Here is a 26,853-nt window from a genome sequence, read left to right as displayed (position 1 = left end):
GCTTTACAGACCTTATCAGAGTAGTTGATTAAGATTTTATTTGTTATTATGCACCTTTTTGGGACCTAGTTTCCTTTGTTTCTTCAGTATAAACAGAACTATTAAAGCAACCTTTTTATATTTTATCCTTTTAGACCAAGAGAAAAAGAAACCCAGTGCTCCTGGTGGGACTAAACAAGGCGGGGCACGACCTGATTCCACCAAGAAAGATAATCCCAAAGGCCACCATCCTTCAGACAAACACCATCCACAGCCGAAGAAAAAGAATTAGTCCTGATATGATGAGGGACAGTGAAGTGCAGGATGTGGAGAATGTCAGTGACACTGTCCTGTTGTTGAAATAATCAGAATAAGCATGAACACACCATCATTTCAAGTCATTTACTATACGTATGATTGTTGTGTTAAATTTGTGGTGGTAGCTGTTTGGTACTGAACACAACATAACATCCCAATATAATGATGTCAGTGTTGCAGCTTTAGGCTTCATTTCATTAAAAACACAGAGACATGGTTTATGTATGAAAATATTTATGGGAATGTCAAATTCATTACATTCAATTCAATCAAAATCAGTTTTTCTCACTGACAGTAGCAAATTCGCCAAAACTTTCTTTACCTCCATCTTTGTAAACAGCTATGATTCACATGATTGTTACCAATAAAAGCTTGTGTTTCTCCCAGACACTGTTCCTCTGGATTTTTTTTCCTTTGTGTTCAGCAGAGGCCACATCAGGCTGCTTTAACATCATGTTTCCTGCACATTCTCACCAGCCTCCGGGGTTTTTCTTATTTTTACACACATCTCTGACAGCAATAAAAGTAATCCTATTCAAACATACTGATAATAACGAAAAGCATTTTGGTACACACAACATAGTAAAAGGTGAGGATCGATTAGATTTGAATACAGAGGCCCAGTGCTAACGCTAATGATCTGTCAGTCAAGATTAACAATGTGACATTTGACTCTCTCGCCAAATTGAGTCTGTAAAATACAGTCGTATATCTGCCAGGGTCAGAGGTAACACAAATGGGAGCATTCAAAACTTATAACATCTGGGTCAGATGCCTCCACCCCACGATTAAACGAGTCACTAGCCACGCCAGCAGCCCTCTGTGTTGACTACACACTCACGAAAGCCATGTTACATAATGTTGCAAGTTTTATCCTCTGTTTGCACATCTGTCACGCAGACTGTTTAACGCTGCGTCTTCAGGTTTGTTTTGGTTTCTAGGGTGAATAACCCAATATGTTTTACATATTAATACAGTGACGTTGATATACTGATTGCTGAATATATTGGCAAACAAAGACCTGTCCACTGCCAACAGCTGAGGAGCTATACTGACATTAATCTGAGCCAGCACAGCTACTTCAGCTCTGTGCTATTTGACGTGGGCATACAGGTGTCTAACACCTGCCACAACAACTGTCTGCTAATAGAAATAGTGAAGTTGCCCGTCATAAAGGGGGGGAGTCAGCGACTAATGCGTTATTTTTATTACTTTCAACATTGTAGATTCACACTGAAGATATCAAAACTATGAAGGAACACATATGGAAGTAAACAAAATAGTGTTAAAGCAGAAGATGTTTTATATATTAGATTTTTCAAAGTAGCCATATTTTTTGCTTTGATGACAGCTTTTTACACACTTTTGATTCAGCTTCATGAGGTCGTCACCTGGAACAGTTTTCCAACAGTCCTGAAGGAGTTACCAGAGGAGCTGAGCACTTGTTGCCGTTTTACCTTCGCTCTGCGGTCCAACTCATCCCAAACCACCCAAATTAAATCAGAGACGTTTAAGGTCAGATAACACTTTTGTGTTTACTATATAATTCCATATGTGTTCCTTCATAGTTTTGATGTCTTAAGTTTGAATCTACAATGTAGAAAGTGATAAAAATAAAGACAGACCATTGAATGGGAAGGTGTGTCCAAACATTTTAGATGGTAGTGTAGCTTTAAGCTGCAAGACCTTTTGTATGTTACCATCATCTGTGCAGTTGGATGTAGTATGCTCATTAGTCTCAAACTACAGTCAAGTCTAGGACAGGTTGGGTCAGTGGTTGGACTATTAAAGCAGAAGTAAGCGATCCGGTCGTTTTGGCTAACTTCCTGTCAGCCGATGGAGAGTTAGCAGTCCCCGCCCTCGTCCCTACATCACCACATTCACACGCATCCCTTGGCTGCACAGACAGAGAGGACCGCCCCTTTATGCCGTTCTCTCTCCTCATTGGATAAAGGTTGTAGGATACAAGGAATGTTTTCTCCTCTGCTTACAGCAGAGCAGAGTGACTGACAGACCCGTATTTCGGACCAAAAACTCTATATAAGTGATTGCTGTCGGAAGATATAACTATTTAAGACTTATATTAACACAAACATTCCGCTTACTTCTGCTTTAAGTCATGAACTGAAATGTTTCATTGGCCCAAATAAAATCTCCAAATCTCAGTCCTCACAGGATCAATAAGATCAGGACTCTGAGTCTTTGAGTCATGCTGCTGCTGCTAACGTGGCTAAAAACAACAACAACCTGACAATAAACACCAGTTACACTCGAAATTCAGTGCAACACAAAACAAACAGTTCTGGTAAACATGGACGATAAGGTAATGGGTGGAAACGGCTGTCCTTAGCAACAAGACACTCGCCAAACAAACGGAGGGTGGTGACATCATGAGACTCGGTTACGTGCATATTCCAAAAAGCATAGGCATCACGTGGCAAAATAAACTGATCCCTGCTCAGCCTCATGAGCATCATGTCGGCTCCAGGTTCATTGGAGAGCATAAACCAACGTTTTACAGACTTCACCTCCAATGGTGAAGTGAACTCCCCTACAGGAAGGCTGACTCAGACAAGATGCCCTCTGACACACACCGTGGAGAACGCAGGAAAATGCAACCAGTAAAACTCTGACGCACAAACACTTCACATAAAAAAAAGTACATGCATGTGATGGTGATATCATTCTAACACTGTCTTAGTCGCCACCTTGTGGTGATAATATGGTAAAACAAAAATGTAAAATAACAAGAGAGCATAATGTCGTCAGCAGTTAAAGGTGTACAGAAATGGCCGTTTGTCCTGTTTGTCGCGCCGAGTTGTCACGAGCTGCAACACGAGTTTACCCGAGTAAGGAAAACGAATTTGATTGGTCGTTATCAAGCGGGCGGGATATTCAAAGCTTGGGGCGAGCCCGAGCTCCGTGTGTGTGTGCGTGTCTCAGACGTTTGAATGACGGATTACGGATCCAATATCAGTGGCTGGTGAATCGTGTACAGGCTGACGTATAATCTGTGCGCCTGCATTAGCCAATGCGAAAAAAAAAATACACACTTTCATCCCGGATTTACTCAAAAATAGAATTTTGCACAAAGTTTGGCCTACATCGTCTGAAAGATGAGTTATCACATTAATTTTATGATCCAGAGTGGGCTCAAATTCAGTTTTCTTTTCTGTACACCTTTAACACCATAGGTAGACACATTGTGGTTTCATGTATGTAAGCAGTGTAAGGTGTTGATCAGCGTAAGTGCCAAAACAGTGCAGCACAAAAAAAAATATCAAAGGAGAAGAGGGGAGGAAAAAGACAACAAAAAAAAACCTTTAGAACAACAGTTACTTGAATTTTCAAAATAAACCTCCACCAGTCAGCCTGTTTCCTGTGGCTCCTACAGTAAAGTTAAATATAGCCACAGGGCTGTATGGGAATAAACATCTGCTAAGCTGGTTGAGACAGTGCATGATGAAGTAAACAAACCAATATGGATGTCCAGTGATTGACAGCACATCACAGGTGTAACAGAGCCGCTGCTCTTTACCTTTTGACCTACACACATTTCAAAGCTTTCAAATGCAGGAGACATTAAAAAAAACCTGTAACAGTGATGAGGAGGCCCAAAGTGAAATTTACCACATACTTTCTGCAGTTTCACTTTTCGTCCATCTGCCTCTATCACTCTGGCTTCCGCGACATACGTTTGCTGTTTGTTGTTTGTGCTTTTTTGTGTATGTAACTTCAGTAACGGACAATAAATCTTTGCAAAACTTCCTCTCCACTCCTGTCAACAGTCCTGTGCTGTTCTCTCCTGTGGTACGAGGTCACCACCTGTCGGTGTGCACATGGCTTTGAGGGTGTTTCTTAATTGAACCTGGACAATTGTTAAGAATGGCTCACTGATAACCTGCAGGGCTGCGCTAAGCATTCAATTGTAAATACAGTGTAATAAATACATTAGAATAGACTATAGATATCTATGGCACAAGGGATCAGTGCAAATAAACAGCAATCTTTCTCCGTAACATTCACCTCCTCCTCACTGTCCACCTCACACCTGAGGAGGAGGAACGGCCTGAGCTCTGGCTTACAATATACGTGGAGTGTGGAGGTTAAAGACCAAAAACAACTCTCACCAGCCCAAAGAAAAATCTAAGCAGTCTGACCTCAGAGAAGACCTGCAACCATTACACAAGAAATGAAGAACTCTCACCGACATGATCTGAGGATTAGGAGTGTTGAGAAACCCTAGAGGAGGACGACTACAAGCCACTGCAGATGAGGGGTTAATAGAAACTGGGCTGAAGAAAGCGGACAGAAACCTCAGATAAGAAGAGCCTCGGACCACATGATGTCTCGGGGCGGGTCATGCACGAGCGGAGGCCGGCCCCGGGGGCCTGGGCGAGTCTTGAGGGGTGGGGCTCTCCGGCTCGGAGGCGCTGCTTTCGTCATCGTCGTCGTCCGTCTGCTCTGTGCTGTGGTACAGCATCAGGGCCTGGGTCTTATGGGTGATGGTGATGGTGCAGGGGCCCTGGGCCCACGGCTCCCCGTCCACCTGCATGGGCATCTTGGAGCTCTTCAGAACCAGCTGGAGGGTGGGACACACAGGGAACCACATCAGTTATACAGGTGCATCATAATACATTAGAGTATCATGGAAAAGTTTATGTCTACTAATACAGATCTATTACACACAGAATGGAACATTTCATGTCTTAATTTATTACATTTCTTTTAATTGTAATGATTATGGCTTACATTTAATCAAGACTTAAAATTCAGTATTTTTTTTAAAATTGAATATAACAAAAGACCAATTTCAAAAATCTTTTTTAATATGGAAATGTTGGCCCTCTGAAAAGTATGTCCATCTATATGCTCTCAATACTTGGTTGGGGCTATTTGACTTGAACTACTGGAAATGAACTTTTCCATGATAGTTTATTGAGATGCACCTGTATTATTTTCTCACTTGTGATGCTTTTGCTCTGTTTTGATTTCTGTCTCCATGGCTACAACTACATTTACATCCAACTTGTTGCATCATTTCCTGTCTATCTATACTGTGTGCTATCATCAAATAAAGGCAAAAACGCCAAAAAATATACTTAGAATAATTATCATCATCATAATAATCATAATGATAACAATAGTCATAATAACAACTTTATTCAGTACTTAACATGAAAAAGACATACATTTAAGATCATGTAAAAATGTAAAAAGAAATGAATGAATGATTAAAACAGAATTCATAGCAAATATAAAATAGAGATTTGAATTAACAATATACAATGTGTGCACACTTCTATTAAAGCAGATAACAGCGGCACGGCCGTTTCGGCTAATGCTGTGTTCAAGGCAGGCTTTTGAAACCGTAAGTTACAGCTTCAAGTCACAACTACGACTTGGTAGCGTTCCAGGTAACCCGTAGCTCGTGTTTTTACCGTCCTGTTGTCTGTGAAAGTTCCCTATAACGGCCACTCGTAACTTCCGACCCGTGAACTCGTACCAGATCGAACTGGTATGACTTCACAGGAAGGAAAAACACAAAGTACGAGTTTCCTTGAACGCACCATGAGTTAGCAGCCCCCGCCCTTGTCAGGCATCAATTGGTCCTCGTGCTACGTCACCACATTCACGCGCATCCCTTGGCTGCACACACAGCCCTTCATGCCGTTCTCTCCCCTCATTGGATAACACTTGTATCCCACAAGGAAAATTTTCTCCTCGGGTTACAGCAGAGCAGAGTGACGGAGAGACTCGTGTTTAGGCTGAAATACTTCATGTAAGTGATTGCTGACGGAAAATAGGACTATTTAGGACTTATATTAACAAAAACATTCCACTGATATCTGCTTTAATGGGTGGAAGCAGCTCTATAAAATCTCTGATGGCTCAGTCTCTCAGCCCACCCAATAACCCACACAATATTAAAACTAAGGCACTACAGAATTCTCTTTCTTTAAAAAGGGCCATTAAAGTTACAGAAATGTACTTAGTATTTCTAAATATTTTAACTACTGTTATGGTGGCGGTCTAAAAAACTGATTTCATCATCTTGTCTGATCTGCTGATCTGATATTCACAACGTTTATTTTCTTTCTGATAACTGTACCAAACTATAATATGAAAGGGATTCAAACACAAGTCTAATAAGTTACTCCATCTCTGCCCTGTAGCTGTGGTTCTGGTCACACTCTGCATCATGTTCTCAGTGAGAACCATGGAGACGGCAGCACTAACAGCTCACTTCCATGTGCTTTGGAAACCTTTCCAGTCAGTGAATGAGGCAACAGGAGGTTTTTTTTCTTACAGGGTTTGAGATTTCATCAGGCTCATGAACACATGCAGCAGCCGGGTGCTGTGTGTTTAATCACATTAGTTCTGATTAGATTCTCAAGTAACAGCAGCAAAAAATCATTTCAACCTCTAATTGTATTTTTTCAAAGCCACTTACTGATGTAAACAGGAAGCAGGGCAGAGCAACAAGGGTGTGTGTGTGTGTGTGTGTGTGTGTGTGTGTGTGTCATTTCCTCACCCTAACAGTGTGGGCCTGTCCCAGTCGTACAGGATTGGCCAGCTTGACCTGGATCTGTGCACAGTGGAAGGAGCCGAACACACCCACCACCTCCAGCAGGCCGTCGTCCAGTCTGCGGGGGGACACCGGAAACAACACCGCTGCTCGCTATCAGTTGTTATGGTAACCAGGAGCACTCGATTCAAACGCACGTGTACAGGTTGTAAGAGGTTAGAGGTGAACAATCACAGACGATCTTCTGCTCCTGAGGAACATCTGACTGATCAAAACTCTTTGTGACGGTTGTGCGGGTCTTACCGTGTGGGGGGGCACGGCTCATCCCCCATCCCCTCCCACAGTCTGCAGCCTCCACCCCAGTAGCCAATGTTGCACACTATGATGCCTTCCAGACTGGGGAGGGCCACCCTCTCTCCATCCAACTCCAGCTGTGGTAGGGGAACACACACACACACACACATAGAGAAGTGTAACTTTCACCTATTTTTTAAGAGATGATTTAGCTCAGATTAAAAGATCAAAAATCCTGTAGCACCTCCCAATTTTAACAATGAACACGTTGTCTCTTTTGTTTAATGTTGACATGTGGTGTAGCTCAGACGTTGTAGTTTTATAGGGAGCGGTTCTGTACTTATTGTACGCTCTGACACTGCAGCTGGAGGTTTGTCAGTCAATACCAAATATGAGAATTATAATGTCAAATCCAGGAAGGGAATATTTCTCACCATCACAGAACAATAAATGTAAATATGATCAAAATCACAATATGGTCAAGTGCACTGTCCAAATCATAGGGACTTTTTTAAAAGGGATAGTTCAACGTTTTGGCCCATTGCCATAATCCCTATAGTCATAGCAGTAGGTTCGTTACCTTTAATTGTCGGTGCAAGCTACTTTTAGAACGGCGGAGCAGAGCCGCGAGCTGCTCAGAGCTACAGTACGCTACAGAGAAACGGGGAAACCGAGAAATTCCATTAGCCCCCGCAGCTCGCAGCTCTGCTCCACCGTTCTAAAAATAGCTTGCACCGACAATTAAGTATTTTTTAAAGGGATAGTTCAACATATACGTAGGGATTATGGCAATGGGCCAATTTGCCAAAATGTTGAACTATCCCTTTAAGAACAGACCATGAATCAAGCAACTTTGAATCTGACCCACGACCCTTCGCTGCATGTCAACACCTCTCTCTCTATCTCTACGTACTCAATAAAGGCGTAAATACCAAAAAAATATCTCTGATAAAAGGAAATAGGAAAATTGCCATCCCGACTGAAAACATGTATTATTATTTCCATATACGGTTGGTTTAGTAACTCAAGAGAGGTCACTTTGAAAAAAGCCTGAGGCAGACGTCAGTTCTTCTTATCAAAGGGTACCACAAACAGTAACAAAACGTGATTGCAGGGCAGAATTAGCATGAAGCTTCAGCACATAAACAAGCTGCTGTACCTCAATCCTCTTATCCAGATCCTTACATTCCTGCACTAAACAGTCCTTGGTTCCGTACAGGAAATAAACGGCCTGGGGAGAAGAGAAAGGTAGGCATTAATACGAGCTCTCTACCATTCACATTCAAATGCACGTGTAAAAATTTGCACATGATCCATGTGTTCAAATGAAGTGGTTCAGACCTTGTTGATGATGCGGCTGGAGAAGAAGGAGGGCGTTTTCTCACGGTGTGTGTGGAAGTTCAGCGCCATCAGAGCGTCGGGCCCCACGGAGAAGTAGTTGTTCATGGACAGAACCTGAGGCAGACATGGAGTAGACAGTAGGTTTTATGAAATTTAGTTAGTCAAGTGCACAGTAAACGCCTGCAAACATTTTACTAAAATATTAGCGAGTAAAAAAGAGACCAAAAAAAAAACGAACTCACCTTTGGTTTACGAAAGTAGAGGCCTTTTGAAGCCACCTGCACTTTCCATCTGATGTAGATCATCAGCAGAAAGAAAAGAAAACATCGTGAGTCCAGACCTTTGAGTGTCGGGAGCTATTTCATGTTGACATGTCAGAAGATCCTCTGTGAACACTGCATAAAACCACATCCAGAACACAAGTCATGTCCCACTGTCAGACACCCACCTGTCCATTTTAACCACCTCAGCATCCAGGATGTTGCGGAGAACCTGTTCCACAGGGATCTCTCCGGCGTAGCCTGCACCCCAGCCCAGAGTGTTGGACAGGTCATTTCCTGTCCCCAGGGGCAGGATGGTCACTCTGGGGATGAACTGGTCTTGACCCTGACACAGGAGGAAGTAAAAGCAGCAAGGATGTTAATGTTTTGACCTTGACAATGAGGACATTGGGTCTGTGCCAAACACCAACACCACCTGGAAATATTGGCAAAGGTCTCAGGAAAGGGTCAAAGGTTAAAATAATTTCGTTATAACATTGAAATGCTGATTATTTGGGTTATGGTTAAATGAATCAGTTCAGTTCAGGCAAATGCAGAGACTGTTTGCCGAAAAACTGCCTCCGATTGGAACGCGCATCAGCGTTTTGCATGAATTTGCCTCAAAAACAACTCTGTCTCGTAACGTTCCGTTGTTATCTCATAGTGTGGTGAATGTACAGGTCACAACTTGTCCACCAGAGCGTTTTGGAGTTGTTGGATTGTGTATTTGATGAGTTTGATGAGGGAAACCAAGAAATCCCATTGAGCTCCGTGGTGTAGCTCTGAGCAGCTCGCGGCAATCTAAAACAACTGTATTTTATACTTTCACTTTCTTGAATGTAAATCAAGTTCATATAAAATGCAGCATATAAAAATATCTAAGCTGGCGCATCTTGACTGACGGGTTGCCAGAAATTTATGATGTCAAAAACGAGCCAAAAAAGGTTGCGAACCACTGCACTAAGTATTCTCTTTTAATCTGCTTGCACTATTTTTTTAGTGTCTACCATTGTACTTTTGTACATTCTGTATAAACTGTAAATATTGTTATCTGATCTGCTTATGCACCTCTGGTTAGATGCAATCTGCATTTCGTTGCCTTGACAAGTATAATGGCAATAAAGTTCAAATCAAATCTGATCTAATTTAGTGTAATAAGACAGCCCTGTCTCACCTTTAGCTTCATAGTATCTATGGCATCCAGCACCCAGCCCACCGTGCCGTCTCCTCCACACACCACCACCCGGACGCTGCCAGGAGGCAGGAGGGTGCACAGCTGCAGGGCTTTGGAAGGACTCAGCTCCGACAGGTCAAACACCTGGAGGACAGAGGTGAGGAGAGACGGTTACTGTCGTGTGTCTCACGCAGAACAAAGTTGGCTGTGACAAACAGGAGCTGCAGACCGACCTGCACTGGGTTGAGGAGGGAGCGGAACTCTCCCAGCAGAGCCTCCCCCATGTTGTTACCGCTGCGAGTGTTAGCCAAGACCAACATTGGAGTCCAGCCACTGCCGCAGGAGGACGCCAGCTGCAGAGACACAAGCACATGGGACATCTCAGCTCTGGGATGTCACAGAAAAACACACTGCCTCTCCTCCAAACAGCCCCGACTCATCCTCTAGTCTGCACCTTGCTGTACTCGTCCGGGTGCCTGCGGCGGAGTTTGTTGACACGGTAGAGGTAGTGAGGAGGGATGATGAGGCTGCGGAATTCACCCAGGTCGCACTGGTCTGCGTCCTGCAGGCTGTCCATGCAGTCATCGTGCACCGTGGTCTGACACCACACACACCTGAGGGAGGGACAGAGAGGGACACGACACTGATGCAACCACCGTAAAGAAAGACACACTGAATCTGCAGGCTCAGAGGTGCTGCTCCGTCTCTGACACTGGCCTCTGACTTCAGCAGTGTTGGGCACTTAATAAGTAATTTAGTTAGTTACTTTCCCCAAAAAGTAACTGATTTGCTACATTATAAAAGTAACTAATTACCAGGAAAAGTAACTATTGCGTTACTTTTTAAAATAAAATACTCAAATATGTCAAATACTTGGACTCGCCCCCCTAACCTCCCATTTTTTTGGAACCAACTTACCTAACCCCCAGTAAAATGCGCCGTTACTTGACTCAAGAAGTCCCATCACAAAATAATACACCTGTTAAAGTGTACGTTAGGTACACTTTTTTTCAGTTCATCAAGATAAACAGGGTTCAGGAAGGAAAGTCCAAGTAATTTGACATAGGCTATTTGAGCATTAAATTAAAAAAAAGAAGTAAGGCAATAGTTAATAATAAGTTAATAATAATGTAGAAACTCAGTTACTAGTTGCTTTTTGGGAAAGTAACTAGTAACTATTACACTGGTTCCAGATAAACAGCTTGAAGACTGAAGCAAAATGTGTACACAGGTGTATTCTTTTGTGACAGGATTTTTGAGTCAAGTAACGGCCAGTAGCGTAAACGGTGCGTTTTATTGTAAGTAACGGCGTTATAACGGGGGCAACAGTAACTTTTTTGATTACTCGTTACTGAAAAAAAATAGTGCCATTAGTAACACTGCTAATCCCATCACTGGACCTGAGAAGGTGGTTGGGGTAAAAGGGTCATTTGGGATTAGTGGAGTAATTTAACTGACAGAGTCAGATTATGCCATTTTGTGACTACAATCCCACAGAGCAGCAGCCGTCCATTAGAATAAATGAAAAACAGATTAAAGGGAGAGGTCGCTGTGCAGCAGCAGGAACTTGTGTCTGTGTATATGTTACACATGGAGTGACTGAACTAGGCTACATTCCAGACACGGCTGCTGTGCGGAGGGAGCCAACTGAGTATTTGCTTCATGCGTAGTAATGTTACACAGTTATACACAGGGGGACCTGTACCATTCACCTCCATTGTGTTCACTGAGCAGCTCCTGTCTCTGCCCCGCTGATCTCAAAACAACATGCACTGATCATTAAAGGTAATGAACCTATAGCCAGGGATTATGGCAATAGGCGAATCTGCTAAAATGTTGAACTATCTCCTATAGGCCTACACTTTTTTTCCCTGGTCCATCAACTAGTCGGATAAAAGCTGTTTATCTGGAACTAAGCAACCCACTCAGATGAATACTGGGTTGGTTACTTCCAGATAGGCTAAATGGGGGGTTATTGTTATGGTTAGGGGGGCGATTCCAAGTAATTTTAACATATTTGAGTTTTTTTTTTTTAAACAGAAAAAAGTAACACAATAGTTAGTTTTCCTGGTAATTACTTACTTTTATACGCTAATTCAGTTACTAACTCAGTTACTTTTTGGGGGAAATTACTAAAAGTAACGTGCCCAACACTGCAGACATGTCAGTGTGTAACTTAGTAACCATCTGCACACTGCCAAAGCTGTAAATACAACACAACCAACAGCCTCACATCTGGCTGAGCCACTGACTCTACCTACCTGAAGTCGCAGAGCTTCGGCTGGGTTCCACACTGCTGTTTGCACACCGCACAGTAACTAGCGAGCGGGACGTTTCCGCGGACCCAGCGGTGCTCCATGGCTCCTCCGGGGCCGGGGCCGGGGCCGGGGCCAGAGGGGGGGCCGGAGGGGGGGCCCATGATCTCCTTGCACGGCAGGCTCCGGTCCGCGCGGCGCAGGCACTGCTCGTCGGCGCACACGCTGCAGCAGTCGCAGAAAGCGCCATGCAGGATGTGCTGCGAGCAGACGCAGCAGTAGGTGGGCTTGTTGAACAGGTCGGTGTAGTGCCAGCCGTGTTTGCTCTTGCGGAAGAAATCCTTCATGTGTGTTTTCCGCTTGGACCGCTGCGCGCTGCACCACAGCGTGATGATGACCGGGACGATGACGGCCACCGAGGTCCAGAACAGCAGCGTCCACTCCTCCCGGGAGCCGCAGTCGTCCTGCGCCTCGCCCCCCTCCTTGTACATCGCTGCTGGCCGACGATGCTAATGTGCGGAAATCAGCACTACAGAGCCGTGGAGGAGTGTAAACAACGCTGACAGCGGACGGCACGAGCTCCACGTCTCCCACGCGACTCTCATGTCGCAGACACGAGCAGGACGGGCGGCTCTAATCCCACTGAGACTTGGACATTGTACAGAGAAGCAGCTGGAGATCAGGCAGGACGCTCTGTGACGCTGGGCCGACCGCTACCTCGCTAACCTAGCTTCACCAGAGAGTGTGTACACGTCAAGATGATCACTCACCGACAGGGACGTCGCACAAGCGCACAGCCGCGAGCCCCGATGCACAGCAGCTGTGGAGCCCACGACAGAGGAAATAGCAGCAACATATAGAGAGTATAATAATAATATTAATATTATTATTATTATTATTATTAATAATAATAATAATAACTTTATTTATGTAGCACCTTTAAAAACACAAGTTTAAAATGTGCTTGACAAAAGCAACATATAGCCTAAGACCACAGATGACAAGTCACATACAAATGTCACAAGCCAGCAGATGGAGCGCCCAAGCAATACAACAACAACTCGAGACCAGAGAACTCAAATGAAAATGCAGGATGCAGTTAATTAGTTAAAATAGGCTAAATAAAAAGGTGAAGGGGGATATAGCCTACATGATAAAAGGAGATGAGATGGGATACGATAAGATGAGAAAAGATGGGATAAAAAGAGTTAAAATAGAAGAAGGTGTAAAAGTAGCCTAATACTAAGAACATCTGAGTAAAACCGAGATAAAATGGGGAACTAAACCAACTAAGGGAGTTCGGGTAATAAGACAGGAAGTAAAAATGTAAGGAAATAAAAGTAATACAAGATGATGATTTTTTTTTTGTCTTACTTTCTAAAGAAGAGCTGACCTCTGTGAGGGCACTTGAACAACAACTGCTATCTTCTAAAAGCATAATATAAAGCCTATACCACATTGTACAAAATGGATCAAATCTAAGGAATAATTCAGCACTGATAAAATATAACATTAGATTTTACTGAGGCAGCGTTTTGGTGAAGCTGTTATCAGGCTCTTTACACAAGGTAGTCTAAATGTAACAGGAGGGGCCAAACGTAGTCAGCGAACACGGAAGTACGTACAGACTTGCATCTCACCTTCTTTGAACATCTCTGATTCCGACCGCTCGATGTGCAGGTCGCTGCTCCACAGTGCGCATGCGCATAGAGCTACATTAGACCCCAATGATCACGCAAGGGGAGAACAAAAAAGCTCTCTACGCCCAAGGAATTAATCAAAGTCATATGAGGCTATTATAAAAATCTATATGGTGCTGGAGACGCATGAACACTTAACAGGAGACGGGGGGGAGGCGGAAGCGGAAAAAATGACGCACGATGACGTCTTCCCTCGGACGTCACTGTTAATCCGCCAATACATTAGTGAAATAAATAAATAAATAAATCACGAGATCAAATTAGCCGAATATTCTGGTAGGTTCATGTTAATCAAATAAACATGATGATATGTTAAATCGAATCAAAGGAGAGTTTTCCAGAGTATTCTTGCTATTACCATGGTTTTCACTAACTGACTCTTAAATTGTAGGACTCTTTTAGCCTTGAAGGTTGAGTAACCTATAAATGACATTTCTTGAGCCTTCAGGGTGATTTACAGTTGTAGTTCCATGGTGATGTAAAGATGGGGGCTTAAAAAAAAGAGATTGGTCATAAGTCTAATGCAGCCAACAAGAAGATATGTTGGCATTTGATCTCTCCCATGAACCATATCAGATGTAGCTATTTTGTCCTTGTGTGGTCAGCATCCACATCTTTCAAACTGCTTATAACACAGATTTCCTGTTAAACATCATCTAAGACAACCCTGTTGACCTTATCTGGGGGGTTTTTCTCCGACTTGAAACAGCCCCCGGTCCTCCTCAGTAGTACCTTTCGAGACAAGCAACCTGAACTGTATAACTGGAGAAGTTTCCATTTAAATCTATAGACTCAATTTAGATAATCAGTGAAATAAACACAACAGACAGAATAGAATACATTTGTCTTTCTGTGGGCTACTTGAGAGGACCTTCAGTGACATATTGTCATCTATAACCCTAAAATTACAACCAATTATCAGACTCCAGTTCTTATAGTAACCCTAATGCTAAACTTGACCCTGACCCTGACCCCTGACCCCTGAGTGCTCGGTCACACCTTTTATTTTTAATGAGAAGCCAGGAGAGGGTCATCCAATCAGACAGAGAACTCCATTATAATAATTTATGCTATTCAGTTCCAACACTGAGAATTAGAATAACTGAAGATTTGAACCAAACAGAAAAATGAATGCCAATAAAATCTGTTTTGTCCATATTACTGCACATATACAATAAACTGAGTTCATTGCTTTGGAGTAATGCACAAAGAAAATGATAGGCTACAATACGAGTAAAAATATATCAGTCAACTACCATGATGGCCTCAATGAAAAATCTTAGAAACTGGTGGTGACTCTACTGTACATAGGCCTAAAATATTTCCTTCATAAAACCTCAAAGCAAAGAACATGTACTATATATTTACAATATATCCTATTGCACCTTTGGTCATATGTGGAAAACCTGTGGAAAAAATATGATCATTCAATGACTTTTTATCTGCCTATAAATTCTAAATTAGTTTGATTCAAAGTTTCCTTAAAATATTGTTAGCACTAGAATATATTTTCATTTAGCACTAAAATTATTTCATTTCAGCACATGTATCAATTGAATTTATTAACAAATGTAAAAGAGTGTTTGTGTATGTATTTATAGGGTGTATTATTATTTATGTGATACTTAGTTCTCTGCCTTGATGCTTGATGCTTGGTGACAGCTCTTCCTGGAATACAGTCTGGTGGGTTGGGTGGTAAAAATACAGTACAATTCTGGTAAATATGATTTTTTTTTCAATTCATTGGTGTGCATATGAACTTTATTGTTTGTATACCATTATGCAGTGTTACATACATTTATATCTTCCACTGTTTTTAGCCCATTTTCTTCCTAAACTTACCTGATCCTGAACATTAGTGAACTACTACCTGCGCATAACCACATTGCCTAACTGGAATGTATTGAACTGAATCATTTCACCCTAACCCTAATAATCAGTATTTTAGTGAAACATACCTAAATCCCATTGATGTTGACCTTTGACCCTGTCCTGAGGCCCTCCACCAGCTAAGCAGGTGGAGGGCTGAGTGGGATTTTCTGCTCCTTCACGCGGACAATCCAGATTCAAGACCCATATCAGGAAAATACAACTTTATCATTCTTAACCATGCGCCACCATTTATTTCAGATTTTCAATATAATTTAATTTTTTTTTTTTTCAAGTTGAATGACATCTATCTTTATTCTAGTTTTGTTTCACACAGTTAGAAACATAGAACTTTCAAGATATCACAGGATAATAAGTAGGGGAGAGTGGGGTAATTTGTGCCATGGGGCAAGTAGTTCCACCCCTGTTATCTAGAAAACCATAGAAGAAGTTGGTCATGTGATCACATATTTTTGAAGGGGCATCCATTTCACTCATCCTATCAAGAAGGGAGACACATGGCTTGAGAGGAAAGCACATTTATGTTCAAAAAACAAGTTTTTGCCCTCCAAAGTAAAATTTCTATGATCAAGGTTTTTTGATTGCCGTGTTTGAACAATTATAGATAACTTTGAAAACAGTTCACACATGTTTTAGTGCTTTATTAAGCTACACCATGAGTCTATGCAGTTAGCATGATGCCAGCTCAAAACAGCTGGGGAATCCTTTTTTCTCAAAATGCTGGGCTTGGGGTAATTTGTGCCAAAGGGCCTGGGTTAAGTTGTGCCAGTGGCAGTGCTGTCTGTGTATAGGAGAAACATGGCAGTGGGCACGGATTTGCTTGAAACTTGACATGTGTGATGAGGGACTGCCCCTGAACACACCTGCCCAGTCTGGTTGTGCTCGTAGCCTGGTGGATGAACAAAACATGGCGTTTCTTTGCGCCACAGCCCCCAGTGTGCCTCAGGCCCCCGCGACTGCATGGGGACAAGCGAGGGCCCGATCATCGCCGCTTCTGGCTTTAATTTTGTATTGAATGTCTTGCTTTTATATAGCATTATCATTTGTGAGATTAAAATTATCTGTTTTACTTCAATTATCAATGGCACAATTTACCCCAGTGTATTTTCTCTAATGGCACAACTTACCCCGCACCGGGGGCAAGTTGTGTTTTTTTTTTTCTAAAGCTATATTTCCGAAACGGTTGATTTAAGATTCAAAGTGATTGTTCCCAGGGATGCACAACATCCTAAACTATATGTACATATATTAGTTGGGGGCATTATTATAATCCCCTTGCTTTAAAGGCAGTTTAAGTAAAAATTGGCACTACTTACCCCGCTCTCCCCTAATAGAGAAAACAACTTGTACCAGTGCACTTCTAATCCCTGGCCCTGGTCCTAAACTGAAATCTAATTCTGACCTTTTAGTAAATTTGAACATCCAGACAGCAGGCCTCTGTTGTCTTGTAAACAGTTTTAATGTGAGCAGCAGTCTCCTGCTCATAATAACAGACCTAGTGCAATGGTTAAAACAGCTTCACATATTGCAAATCTCTAAATGAGTGTGTGTACTGCCATCTAGTGGACAGACTGTCCCCTGCCTCAGAAGACCTCATAACACCAGGGTGCTCTAATTCAGTCCTTCCCTAATTATTTTGTAACTACAAAATCTATCACATGGATCTATATAGATTACGTTTATATGTAAAAACAGGTGTGTCACCATTGAACTTTCAACTTCAATATCTCCTCGGTAACATGAGCAGGTATGTGACAGTTTGTGGGTGACGTGCAGGAGGAGGTAGTAGGAGGAGAATTTCTCCCTTCACCCCCACTGGACTCTGGTCAGGACCTCAGAGCAGAGACGGCTGCAGCGGGGAAAACAAGTGTAGAAGATGAAGAAGCTGGTGGTGTTTTTGCTCTGCCTGGTCCTGCTGACCGTTCACACAGGTAGGACATTCTCAGGGGTTTGAGGAGAGCAGGAGAATAACCTTTTGTTGCTTTTCCTGCACCCCGATTCTGTGACAGTGAATATATCAGAATATTCAGGTTCATTAGATCTGAAATGAGTTGTGAGTAATAGAGGTAAATGTGTGGCCTCATTTCAGATGGATTTTGCACGTATTTTCTTGCATGACTGCATTACAGTACATAACGGAACTGAGAGAGAGACAGATTGTGTTTCAATACTTTTTTTTTAGCATCACCAATTTTGCATTATTACATTTTACAGGTGTTGCATTTGCATGTACAACTGATGTGTTTTTCAACGTGAACTCGTGATGAAGCGAGATCTTCACAATTATACATTTATCAGATTATCAAAGGGGGGTGGGGGGGTGGGGGGGAACACGTGTTTTTCAAAGAGAAAGCTGCAGACTGTGGTGGGTGTTTTGCCACGTTGCTGTGAAGGTCCAGCAGCAGCAGCAGCAGCTCTGGCCTTGTGTTGATAGAGCTGGGTTCATTTCCACAGCAGCTCCCTCTGGCAGCAGGAGAAGAGAGATCTCAGCCCCCGCTGCCTGCTGGGGTCACGTGCTGCACGGGCCCGACTCCCCGGGGAGCCGGGAGGATGAATGGGCACTTTGTTACCTTCCACTACATACCCTGCCTCCCAATACAGGCCTGGGCTGTAGAGAGAGGGAGACAGAGACAGAGTGGCCTCGCTCTGCAGAGGCCACTGTGTGTGTGTGTGTGTGTGTGTGAGAGAGAGAGAGAGAGAGGGAGAGCTCCCTCGGGGCTGGCATTGGGAATAAACAGCCTCACATGGACTAGCCAAACAGATCAGGTCAGCCACAGCCCACCAGTAGCAGATAGTGGTGAGGGGTTAATTCATGGGTCTGAACACACACACAGCTCTCAGTGAGAGGAATGTCGTCCTGATTAGCCAGCACTCAGCCACCCAGCAAACAGCTGTGGTGTTCATCACAAAAACAAAATAACTCAGGCTGAGGTCCAACTCAGAGCTCCTGACTCACTTGTAACGAGGAAGTAAAAAAAAATAGAGGAAACTAGCGACACAACAAGACTAGAACAAATGAGTCAATGAATCAGCTCCAGGGTGTCCTCCTATCAGATGTGTCTGTCACAAGACATCGTGAGTAAACACCTCATTTCTTTGCAGTCTGACTCTTATCTCTCTCCCTCAGATGCCGGTCCTATCATCAAGGAGAGCTTTGCTAAGCAGCTTCTCCGCAGCAAGAGGCAGGAGCGGCCAATGAAGGCCGGCCACCCCGATGAGCCAATGAGGGTAAGGTTCATCCTGAGCAAAGAGCACAAAGCAGAGATACACTGAGCCCTAAAGGTTTTTGGTGAAAGCTTTAGTCCAGTCCCGTCGATCAAGCATTTATGAGAACTACATGAGCAGGTAATAAACACTGTACAGTACCTGAACAAATATAACGGCTCAGTGTTTATTCACGTTGACAGTTATTTTAAGGAGTTAGAGCTGTTGACAGCTGTTGTGGTATATTATATAAGCTGCAGTAAGGGTTTACATCAAGGTGTCGAACGTGTGGCCCATGGGCCAAAACCGGCACACCAGAGGGTCCAATCTGGATGAATTTGCCACATGTGAAAATTACATAGACCAGTGGTTTTCAAAGTGGGGGCCGGGGCCCCCTGGGGGGCCGCCTGGGGATGATAGGGGGTCCTCAGCAAATTGGAGTGAAGATGAAAAAAATGCAAATAACAAAATAAAATCAAATGATTATATTTTGAGAATTATTATGAAATATAACATATTGAAACCTTATTTGCCATCACGCTCATCTATCATTCTTCATGACATCATAAACTGTGTTGACTGTTGTTGAATTGCACATATTTTTCTCAAGGATTTTCAGGTAGCCTAGTTCATAATGTTTTGTAAAATGATAGTTCATTAACTGTAAATACCTTAATAATTTACTTGTACTTCTTGGCACTAGAACAAAGTGTTCTAGTTATTTATAGGTAATTGTGCTATTATCTTACTGGTCCGGGCCACTTGAGATCAAATTGCGCTGTGTGGCCTCAGAACTGAAACGAGTTTGAGGGTCCCCGTTTCGGACCGCCCGGCTGCTGGGCCGGGTGCGGGTTGCCCCCTCGCTCGGTGCTCCAGACCCCTGGTCCGGCCTCATCATCCAATATCTCAGTTTATTGTATCTCATTTAACCAAGTTATACAGAACTCGAATTAGAATGATCATCTTTGTCTTATATTATGCTATTCTATGCTTTATTAAGTCATGTTATGTTATGTTATGTTATGTTATGTTATCTTATCTTATCTTATCTTATGTCATGCATGGACACGTGCATACACACTCACGCACCCACCCATATACACACACACACGTGATGAGTCTCTTGTCATCTTGTTTGTCTATCACTGTCACTGTCTTGTCTTGTCTTGTTAACTGCACGTAAAAAAAAAAAAAATGAAACGAGTTTGACACCCCTGGTTTACATAGTGCTTCTAAATACTAAAGTAATGGGTGCTTTGTTGTGAATGTGTACACTGAATATTCATTCATACTTTATTATAATCAGTAAAGAAGATTATTATGTCAAAAACATCTATCTATTATTCATTTATTTTGTATCCAAATCCAAATCTAAAATACCTTGATTAAATATATTAAAATTATTTTTTCAACATAAGTGAAATTTGAATTCATGATATAAAAATAAACAATTATCTGTTGTGGTCACTGTGGGACTGAGGAGGATTTTAGCTGATCACATTGTGCTTCTCAGCAGAACAGACTAAGATTTTCCCCCTGACACATCACCAGCCCTTTTAACTGTGTAATGTGTCTTTATTGAATGAGGATCTAAATCACCTAATTTAATTCAGCTGAATAACATGTGACACTATTTCTTCCATTTCTTGCCTGACCAGAGGAAAATGTAAAGCGGCTATTCATCATTATTCAAGTCTCAACATGTTCCCCTCCTCTGTTTAGCTGCACTCCTCTCTCTGTTTGTATTGTCATATAGAGACTGTGGAGTTTTATTCTAGCTGGGTGATTTCCCCTGTCATGTGTGCAAATGTGCTTTCCTCTGTTGCTTGACATCTTTGTTTCATCTCTGTCCATGCAGGAGCATCTGCTCCACATGCAGGCTCTGGATCAGAGGGCCCAGGAGACCAACCTGGAGAACTGGCTCAACCCTCACTGCTACCCTCGCTGCAACAGGAACTATGGATACCCTGTGTGAAGATGATTACTGAAGGTTGTCACAAGTCTCCACTTTCACTTTCAAAGCCACATCCTTGCTGTGGATGCACACGGCAACATCGCTTTTTATTTAAATCAGTTTTTTTTTTGTTTTGTTTTTTACCAACAGGCAGTATGCAAAGTTTTCTTCACACTTATGCAAGTGTTACCTTTTTCCTTTTCATGATGAATTACTTGATGCTGTTCAAGAAATATCTCACTGCTGTTGTGTTTTTCTGCTCTTCCTGTTTTTCTCTGATTTTATCACATCTGCTATGCAATGATAACTTTTGCACCCTGCAGTTTCAGAGTCGGGCTGACAGGCTCATGTCATCTAATGCAGGCTATGACAAATAATCTAATAATTTTAACATGCTGGCAGAAAAAGAAAGTTAATTCAATACTAGAAACTCTAATAATAATAATTAAAGTGATCAGGTAGTTTTCAGTTTACATAATAGAAGAATCAAAACTATGTTTAGGTTTTGGAGGATGACATGATACATGGATCAAAAAAAGAAAATCAGAATAACTTAGAAGAATAACAATAAAAATGTATAATAATAATTGTTAAAACACAGAGAGAGAGAGATCAGATAGACAGATACACTCTGGTGCTGTTTTTTCTGATGTTGACTGTGTCTTGTATGAGTCATAATGGACTTTTTTCTCTCCACAGAACTGACAACATAGACTCAACAATGGCAACTGGGAAGACTTCCTCTCTCTTTCCTGAGATATAAATGACCATGTGCATAATGCTGAGTCAATGTTCATATATATATTATATAACCCTGCTGTATCACAGCTGTGTAGTTTGCTGTTTTCAGTCATTTTTGCATGTATTTCATACAGATCCTTTGTATCATGTATCGCCTCAGAGGGAAGTTTGTTGAACAATTAAAAATAAAGCAAAATGCATGAACGCTTGTGTTGGAGATGACTGTGTTACGGCCTTCCTTTAGTGTTCAGAAAGGGGAGGGGCGCTGACGTTACCTCGGGGAGACGCTCTATAGGCTGGCTGGCCTATAGAGCCTGGCTTTGGTCACACTTGGGCTTATAGGCTATGTAAAAACTGAATTTATAGTTTGATGGACGTCATGACGTAAGTTGTGAGTCATCTAAACCAGAGAAAATAACCTCCCTTTTATCTAGGCTATTTGTTTTTATTATTAGCCTATCATAACTTATTATAGACTGCATCTAAATCTCTCCACACAGGGAGAGATTGTATGATTAAAAAGCTTAAACCTTGTTAACATTTTTATTTCGTTAATGCCACGTTTAGTGCATGAACCTGTGAATGTACCGTCACTGTCTGCAGTGTAGCAGCAGCCTACATTACTGATGAGCCGCAGGCTGAACCGGCGGACTGCGAACTTCGACCGGTCAGAAAATAGGTTATTTTAGCAGCCCGTCCAGAGATCGGCCTGCCCGATGCGGACAGGGTCAGATGATAAACACTCTGGTGTGTGGCTCTGCTCCGTGTGTAGCTACGGTGTTGGTCTAATAACATGAAATAAATCAATACACTGATCGCCACTGATCCAGGGCCTGTCACACTGACAGCTGCACTGAGGCGCGGGTTTAACATTTAGGTATTCAAACGTCTCATTCAAAAGTGATTTATAAAAATCCGATAGAACATGTCCGACAAACACCATAAAATGAAAAGGTCCTCTCCTCTCTGGGCCGGGCCGTGGGATTATGGGCTGTCACCAGCTCTGAGCAGCCGCGCGTGGAGCCTCTATAGATCAGTGACGTTTCACCACGAAGCCCGAGGCCTCCTGGGTAATAATTGAAGAGATTTTTCCCCCCGCGCGTGGGATTAATTTCTCATTGAGCTGTAATTGAAGCAATTAAATCTCAACAGGAGAACGGGTTGTTTTTAGTTGGGGCCTAAAAAGCCTGACTGCGCCGCGGGCTCTGAGTTAACCTACAGTCTAATCTATGGATTTAAGGTGTTGTGTCAAGGCCGACGGCGCAGTGGTCAGAAATGACTGAGACATTTAAACAAGAGGAAATGAGAAAATTCAACGTATTTATTGAAAAGCGTCTAAAAAGCAATTCGACACCAACTTCGTTATTTGCATTACAACAAAATGTAAACCATATGGTGAGGAGTTCAATGCGCCTTGGGAAAACTTTCAAAGTGTCTGTTGGATTTATTTATTTAGCTTACAATTAGAAATGTTAGAGACATTGCAAACCCAGTCTTTAAAGACTACCAAACGGATTATTTCTTAATACTTTTGACTTCAAAGTGCTTTAGTTTTTATTTTATTTTATTTTATATATATATAGTATATGTATTTAAACCTTACTGAATTGAACAGGGTAACTTCAGTCTAATCAATTCAAATTATAGAGATATATTCAATCCAGACTGGATTTTATATCTCGCCTCATAGCTTTCTAGCATTAGCTCAGGCTGGAAACAGGAAAAAAAATACATTCTAGTTAGTTATATTTGCAAAATAGTAAAATTCACAAGCTCTGTACAGAAAGTAGCCAGCTGCTGCAAAGGAAACATGCAACCCATTCATGTTCACCTGTGCATGGAGCAAAATGGACTTCATTTTGATTTGGTCAATACATTAAATAGATGTCCAAATTTATAATATATACACATATGCACATCATGTAATTTGCCTTTATACATTACATACAAAAATGTTTTTGCTTAATAATCACACTATGTCCTATAAACGTAAGAATGATCTGATGAAAGTCAGAGAAAACAAAGTGTGGCATTAAAAAAAAAAAAAAGCAGGCAAACAATCATCTTTTGTCTTTGAAGAAGCCTTTAGAAGTGCTGCTCTCCTTGATGGTGACAGTCAGGAAGTTGGTGGTCACGTCCGTCACCAGGACCTTTTCCACGCTGCCGAGGGACGGCCTCCACGACACTTCGTCCAGGTCGTCGTCGAGCCGGGTCGGAGACGGCCTGTCCAGGAAGTACGGCTTCTCCATCAGCGGGAGCTGAGGGGGGCGGCTCAGGCTCTGGCCCAGGCTCATTTTGGGCTGGTGCTTGAAGTGTGCGGGCGCCAGGTAGCTGGGTCCCTCCTTAGTCCTGTGTGTGTCCACGTTTATCCTGTGCGGATGCAGGCTGCTGTCTGAGTAGAGCCGCTTGTAGGAGCTGCCTCCGGAGTGCTCCCTGTTCTGCTGGTGGTGGTGGTGATGGTGGTGGTGGTGATGGTGGTGTTTGTGGCCGTGGTTCTCTGGATGTCTGTGGGCCACTTTGAACAGCCTCATGTCCTCGACCCCCTGGAGCTTGGCCAGTTTGTGCGAGCTGTGGCTCACCTGCTCTTCTGCCCTCCTCTTGTGCGGCTCAGAGGCCGCGGGGCTGTAGCTGCTGTCCTTGAAGCGGGGCTTAGGCTTCGGCCCTCTCTTTTTGGGCACATGAATGAGTCCGTCAGGGCCGCTGTGCTGCAGGGAAGGCTGCTGGAGCTCACGGGCGCCGAGGTCTGGAGGTCGAACCCGAACGCTTTCTCCACGGTTAACGGTGCTCGGTGGGAAGATGGTGGGAACAACAGTTCTCAGGCCCTCTCTAGCTCTGGGGGTGACAACTGGCTCTGGGGTTGGGTAGGTGATGTGCATCCCTCGGACTGCTTCACTCCTGAACTCATAGGACTTGGTTTTCACTTTGGCCTGAGCCTATGAGACAATTTTTATAAAAACACAGAGAAATCATTATCCAAATACTAAAAAATTACAGTCTTTTTTAATTGTTTAAACACCTTAATAGGCATGAGTATATTAATGTAAAGATAGAAAAATGTGTCATCCCATCATGATGTATTGCAAATCACATTCTTTACGGACATGTTTTAATCATTTGAAAAACAGTCTGGATACAGGTAGATTTCCATGACATCAACACAAACTTTATGGCAATGTTTTTAATTAATTCACTTAATTTAAAGAGAATGTGCAAGATGTTTTATGCGGGTATGAAATGAGTTATATGAGGATCTCAGGTAGGAATCATTCATATATATCTATTTTTCTTTTTTAAAGGAGCATTTTATGGAGCTAATTTATTTCCTCATTCTGGGTAAGATGTACTGGTGTGGGCGGTGTTGTGTTTTGTTTAGCCAGTGTGAAGCAGGTAAAAGAAATCATCCATTATCAAATAAAACACATCTTAGCTTTTACTCCTGACTTATCCAACTCTATGAAACAGGTCTATTGATCGTTATTTCAATTATTGCCCATGTCTGACATATATCTTTTTCTACACACAATGAAAAGAGTCAAACTGAGTTACAAATATATATGCCAATAGGTTTTACCAGCTACACCATGTAACTGCATTTATTAGTTAAATTCCACCACCGCCTCCATATACAATAGTTACTATCAGCATCTGAATTTAATGAGGGGATTTGGCACAAAAACGAGTTTTCACAAGGATTAAGGACTGTGCAGTGAGTGCGTCTGGACCAGACTGGCTGTTTGTTAGCTATTTCTAACACAGCAACAGTTCCACATTATCTTCTACACAGGCTGAATACACACACTAATGGATGCGCTGTCTTTTGAATATGCATAATTAGCATAGCCTAATTAAGGAGCTTTCCGCGATGCTAAAGACCGATAACAATTTGTAAGTGTTTTGAAGTTGACAGCTAAAACATCAACACATATTATCTAGGCTTGACACAAATGAAGTCTTAGGAATTTGGCTTGGTGACGCTGGTCGTGTAAATTAGCCGTGACCGTGCGATTCATTACAGACCCACGAGACAGAGGTGCTGAGATTACCTTGAGCAGAAACGTCTTGGGTTTTGGTCCTCTCTTCTTGGGCCCATACAGCTCTCTTTCACGCTCCCTGTGAAAACACAGCAGCACAACAGACTCCCATTTTGAGTGTCACGGAGCAAAGTGCAACGAGGACACCATATATTATTATTGGACATGTTAACACAGAGCGGCTCTGCCCACACACACACACAGGCCGAGCCGAGACATCTCACCTCTGCTCAAAAGCGGCGAACAGGCGGGAGTCCAAGATGTTCTCCTCCGGCTCCCAGGTGCTGTATCTGCGGATTCAAACACCCAGTCAGACCGAGGCAGCGTGCCGCTGACACACACGGTGTGAGGACGGCCACGGCGTTAGCCTGCCTGCTAAAAAATCTCCATCGTGCTGTGTGCTGTGCACCTCCTCAATTTTAATCCGGCTGGCTGGCTGGCTGGCTCGCTAGCTCTGGCTGAGCTAACGACAGCCACAGCCGACACACACAGTACAGACACCACAACACAACACATGCAGGAGACACAATGAAGCAGCACTTACTTAGGAGACCAGCCCTTCCATTTCACAAGGTATTCAATTCGACCCTGCATACCACCAGACACAGAAATCACTTGGTTAGCTTGCAGGGCAACAGTAACGTTTGTATTTGAGTGCCGCGGCGGTGCGTTATATTCACCGCTGTAGAGAAAAGCAGCATGTTACGTGTGGCGCCTACCTTCCTTATCCTGCGTTTGATAATAGACTCCGCGGCGAACACCCTCTCCCCGACGGCAGACAGCTCCATGTTTACCCCAGTGCTTCCTACCGTTAGCTCGGCGGACGCTAACGTTAGCAGAGCAGATATTTTTCTCCCGTCCCAGGCGCTCTGAATTCCCGACAGACCATAATACTCCTGAACAGAATGGACGTCAGCGCATTTTTTTTTTTTTTTTACTGCGTTGCTTAGGAACCGCAGTCGGTGGAACCTCTACACGAGCGCCCATTGGTCCAACCGTTGCTCCGTGCTCGGGTTGCTAAGTGAGGGGAGGAGCGTGAGCCTGTGTGAATTCTTTCGGGGGGAGAAAATGGTGGCTTTTTTTTTTTTTTTTTTTGCTTCCCCGCGCGAACAGTGAATCATTTCGCGCAAAGTTATGTGAGCCGTTCACTGCACGTGGTTATCAAAAGTTGCCTGGTTATAAA

General features: G+C 42.8%; 3 protein-coding genes across 3 annotated transcripts; 1 reads left to right on the top strand and 2 right to left on the bottom strand.

Annotated features, from left to right (window-relative positions):
- Positions 1-4,172: 4,172 nt before the first annotated feature.
- Positions 4,173-12,894, bottom strand: dgke (diacylglycerol kinase, epsilon). Its single transcript, XM_085771736.1, has 11 exons — positions 12,157-12,894; positions 10,350-10,509; positions 10,129-10,248; positions 9,896-10,039; positions 8,910-9,067; positions 8,704-8,752; positions 8,462-8,575; positions 8,280-8,351; positions 7,130-7,257; positions 6,833-6,944; positions 4,173-4,879 (listed from the first exon to the last, which is right to left on the bottom strand). The coding sequence occupies exons 1-11, from the start codon at positions 12,639-12,641 to the stop codon at positions 4,658-4,660; spliced, it is 1,764 nt and encodes a 587-aa protein (XP_085627862.1). The 5' UTR covers positions 12,642-12,894; the 3' UTR covers positions 4,173-4,657.
- Positions 12,895-17,536: 4,642 nt separating this feature from the next.
- On the top strand, positions 17,537-21,843 carry c1h17orf67 (chromosome 1 C17orf67 homolog). The gene is made up of 4 exons (XM_085791342.1): positions 17,537-17,671; positions 18,868-18,968; positions 20,803-20,934; positions 21,598-21,843. Exons 1-3 carry the CDS (start codon positions 17,617-17,619, stop codon positions 20,917-20,919), a joined length of 273 nt encoding a protein of 90 aa, XP_085647468.1. The 5' UTR covers positions 17,537-17,616; the 3' UTR covers positions 20,920-20,934; positions 21,598-21,843.
- Positions 21,844-22,938: 1,095 nt separating this feature from the next.
- On the bottom strand, positions 22,939-26,592 carry cbx8b (chromobox homolog 8b). Its single transcript, XM_085771637.1, has 5 exons — positions 26,390-26,592; positions 26,215-26,258; positions 25,895-25,960; positions 25,683-25,749; positions 22,939-24,572 (listed from the first exon to the last, which is right to left on the bottom strand). The coding sequence occupies exons 1-5, from the start codon at positions 26,456-26,458 to the stop codon at positions 23,700-23,702; spliced, it is 1,119 nt and encodes a 372-aa protein (XP_085627763.1). The 5' UTR covers positions 26,459-26,592; the 3' UTR covers positions 22,939-23,699.
- Between the last annotated feature and the right edge of the window lie 261 nt (positions 26,593-26,853).

Source organism: Trachurus japonicus, chromosome 1, assembly GCF_045865225.1.
Source record: "Trachurus japonicus isolate A0001 chromosome 1, Traja_1.0".
NCBI classification, from domain to species: Eukaryota; Metazoa; Chordata; class Actinopteri; order Carangiformes; family Carangidae; genus Trachurus; species Trachurus japonicus.
This window is presented reverse-complemented; position numbering and strand designations above follow the sequence as displayed.